This window comes from Palaemon carinicauda, chromosome 20 (genome assembly GCF_036898095.1).
Source record: "Palaemon carinicauda isolate YSFRI2023 chromosome 20, ASM3689809v2, whole genome shotgun sequence".
NCBI classification, from domain to species: Eukaryota; Metazoa; Arthropoda; class Malacostraca; order Decapoda; family Palaemonidae; genus Palaemon; species Palaemon carinicauda.
In genome coordinates this window covers 64,732,127-64,736,239 of record NC_090744.1, presented here as the reverse complement: position 1 = coordinate 64,736,239, position 4,113 = coordinate 64,732,127, and the positions used below count along the sequence as shown (strand labels likewise).

Here is a 4,113-nt window from a genome sequence, read left to right as displayed (position 1 = left end):
GTCGGCTCTAGATATTGATAATAAGAATTACTATAACCATTGAAAATAATAATAATAATAATAATAATAATAATAATTATAATAATAATAATAATAATAACCCTCTGCTTACAAACCAGTTTGTTTAATACAACATTTTATTAGATGTTTATATGACTTCTGACACGATATGTATATATATATATATATATATATATATATATATATATATATATATATATATATATATATATATATGTCCTTTTCTGAGTGGGGATACATTGACGTGGTAAAAGGGTTTGTTTCGCCATGAAAGTTTTGCCAGGCTGACACTTGCACGACATTTTGTCACGAATTTGTGGCATTTTGTGGCACGAACTGGGAGGTTCCCGCACTGTTCACGACGAGTTCACACATAGTTCATGATGAGTTCACGACGAGTTCATGATGAGTTCACGAATACATGGCCACATTGGCACGAACTGGCATGACGAGTTCACGACGAGTTCACACATAGTTTACGCATAGTTTGTGCACTTCCTGCATTGGCACGATGAGTTCACGCAATTCGGATGGTGTCGTGCCGATTTGGCCACGCCATATAAAAACGGGGCTTCTCCAAACCAAGGACATTCTTGGATTGGCTTTGGAAGAGACAACAATGCTTACTGTCAGAGACACCATTGCAAAGAGGAGAAGATACCTATACCTGGCAGCTGCTCTAGCCATTGTTGGAGAGCAGCAGAAAAGGCTGGCAGAGGAAGAAGAGAAACAAAAGACAACCCCACCTCGAAGAAAGATACAAAGGAAAGTGTGGGTCAGGGAATGGTTAACCAGAAGGCACGAGTTTGGACAGTATCACAGTCTAATGACTGAACTCCACAAGGAAGATCAAAGCGGCTACAAAAATTACCTCAGAATCACACCTGACCTGTTTCAAGAGATGGTTGAGAAGTTAACCCCTCACCTCCAGAAGCAGTCCACCTTCATGAGGGAACCGCTTCAAATTGGACTCAAGCTTGCTGCCTCCCTCCGCTTTTTAGCCACTGGAAATTCCTATCAAAGTCTGCAGTACAGGTTCAGGGTTGAAGCAAGTACCATCTGCAAGATCATACCCGAGGGAGGTGTGTAAAGCCGTCATCGTGGTCTACAAGGACGAAGTGCTGCGCTGCCCCAAAACTGAGGAGGACTGGAAGGAAGTTGCTGCCAGGTTCAGCTCCAGATGGAATTACCACAATTGTCTGGGGGCTGTGGACGAAAAGCACATCGGCATAAAGAAGCCACACAATGCTGGATCTTACTACTACAACTACAAGGGCTTCCACAGCATTGTACTGATGGCAGTGGCAGATGCTACCTTCAAGTTCCTCTATGTGGATGTTGGAGCAGAGGGTGGTGTGTCGGATGGAGGAACATGGAGCAACTTTTCCCTGCATGATGCTGTAGAAGACAACAGAGCTGGAATGCCTCAACTAGAACCACTCCCTAATGATGACCACCCAGTGCCCTATCACTTCGTAGGGGATGACGCCTTTGCTCTCCGAACCTGGATAATGAAACCATTCTCCCATCGGTCACAAGTCCTACGAGAACGCATATATAGCTACAGGTTGTCTCGTGCCCGACGTGTCGTGGAGAATGCCTTTGGAATTTTAAGTCAAAGGTTCTGTTGCTTTTTGACGACGATGCAGCAGAACCCCGACACCATCAACCTGATCACCATGTGTGCCTGTGTCCTACACAACCTCGTCCTCATCAGATACCCATACGCAATTTCAGAAGTGGACTACGAAGATCCGGACACACATGATCTGACCCCTGGTGGATGGAGGACTGAGCAACACCTGCAGGGGCTGGTGCCTCTAACCGGCCATCATACCCAGAAGGATGCAAAGGATCAGCGAGACTACCTTTCACATTACTACATGTCCCCTGCTGGTGCTGTCCCTTGGCAAGAAAAAATTGTAGTACCTCCATGAGCTGCATAGTTGTTCCATTTTTTAAATAAAAGAAACGTATCTTTTTCGTGTGTATTTTTTGTTGCCATTTATTTTTTTTAAATATGAAAGCATTTTATTTACATTAAAACAGCAGACATCAAATATGTACAAGTATCACAGTCCAATTATTTACAAATATTTACAAGTGTCCCATCTCATCTCAGTCAGTGTCCTTGCTGGTGCTTTTTTTTTTTTGGCCTTTATTTTATGGTTTATTTTTCTTTCCTTTTTGTTTTGTTTTTATTTTTTTTTCGTTTCTATTTTTTTCACTTTATTTAAAGGTTATACAGAAAAATAAGTGTTTTGAAATAAGAAAGCATTTTATTTACATTAAAACAGCAGACATCAAAATGTTTTTGGTGTATTTGTCTTTCCTTTTTGTTTTGTTTTTTTATTTTTTTCTTTTCCATTTTTTTCTCTTTATCTTAAGGTTATAGAGAAAAATAAGTGTTTTGAAATAAGAAATCATTTTATTTACATTAAAACAGCAAACATCAAAATTTTTTGGTTTATTTTTCTTTCCTTTTTATTATTTACATTAAAACAGCAGACATCAAATATGTACAAGTATCACAGTCCAGTTATTTATAAATATTTACAAGTGTCTCATCTCAGCTCATTCAGTGTCCTTCCTGGTATTTCTTTTCTTTATTTTTTGGTTTATTTTTCTTTCCTTTTTTTTTATTCTTTTTTTCGTTTCCATTTTTTCACTTTATTTAAAGGTTATACAGAAAAATAAGTGTTTTGAAATAAGAAAGCATTTTATTTACATTAAAACAGCAGACATCAAAATGTTTTTGGTGTATTTGTCTTTCCTTTTTGTTTTGTTTTTTATTTTTTTTTTCATTTTCTTTCTCTTTATTTTAAGGTTATACAGAAAAATAAGTGTTTTGAAATAAGAAATCATTTTATTTACATTAAAACACCAAACATCAAAATTTGTTTGGTTTATTTTTCTTTCCTTTTTAATATTTGTTCGTTTCCATTTTCTTTCTCTTTGTTTTAAGGTTAAAGAGAAAAATAAGTGTCTTAAAATAAGAAATCATTTTATTTACATTAAAACAGCAAACATCAAATATGTACAAGTATCACAGTCCAATTATCTACAAATATTTACAAGTGTCTCATCAGTCAGTGTCCTTGTCCTTGCTGGTTGTGGTACCGCTGCGTGGGGAGGCCTGCTGGACTGGTGGGGTGTTGAGTTCCTTAGAGGTGTAGAGGGGTGAGGGTGACATGGCCTCTTCTAGGTTGCTCTCGACGGACCAAGGGGTCAGGACCGGGAAGCTGAGTGGCGTCAGAGGTGTCTTGAATGTGGCTGACAGTGACAACAATGAAGGTGTTGGTGAAGGAGCCTGGACAAGGGTGGGTGACGATAATGAAGTTGATGGTGAAGGAACCTGGACAAGGGTGGCTGACGGTGGAGGTGGCATCCCTGGTTGCCACTCCGTGGTACGGGGCTAGGAAGACTGGCCTGAATACTGTGGTGACTGGGGCGGCATCCAGTTATGACTGGCTGGACGATGCTGCTGCTGCTGCTCTGGCGGTGCCTGCGAGGTTGCTGGTTGAGGGGGATGCCAGAACTGCTGCTGCTGAGGGGGCTGCCAAGGTTGCTGCTGCTGTGGGCCTGGCCAGGTCATCATGATTGGTTGTTGATGTGGCTGCTGGAAGACCTGACGCCGCTGCCTGTAGCGGTGTACAAGGTTGAGCCACTCTATCTGGAATTCATGCCAGTAGTCCTCTGGGATGGCATGTATGTGGCCTTCCAGCAGGCACGAAAAATCGTGAACTATCTTGTGCTGGCCGGTGAACGAGGTCGCCAAGGATTCTGCTTTGGACATGATCTGAAACATACAAACATTGTAACAATTTAGTACAGCATATCAATGCAACATATTGCACATTCTATGTCAAAAACAATGGATGAAACTGGAATACAATCTACATGTAGACATTGGGATTCTCACATTTTTCACTATAGTATTGATGTCCTTGTCGGACACCCAGGTGTCGCTGGGTGTGGTGTCTATTGTTGTTAGGGTGGACCGCTTCCCCTTGCCCTTGTCCTTCCAGGTGCTGGTAGATGCTTGGCTGTGGGAACCTGTGGACATCAGTTCATCATCGTCTCCGTCGCTGA

The 4,113-nt window shown here is 41.0% G+C and overlaps 1 protein-coding gene across 1 annotated transcript in view; it reads left to right on the top strand.

Annotated features, from left to right (window-relative positions):
- Positions 1-2,864, top strand: part of LOC137659849 (uncharacterized) — a 14,664-nt gene extending 11,800 nt beyond the window's left edge. The window contains exons 2-3 of the mRNA XM_068394633.1: positions 1,023-1,374; positions 2,848-2,864. Coding sequence (XP_068250734.1) covers positions 1,023-1,374; positions 2,848-2,864 — 369 coding nt within the window. The remainder of the gene's footprint in view (positions 1-1,022; positions 1,375-2,847) is intronic.
- The last annotated feature ends 1,249 nt before the right edge of the window (positions 2,865-4,113 follow it).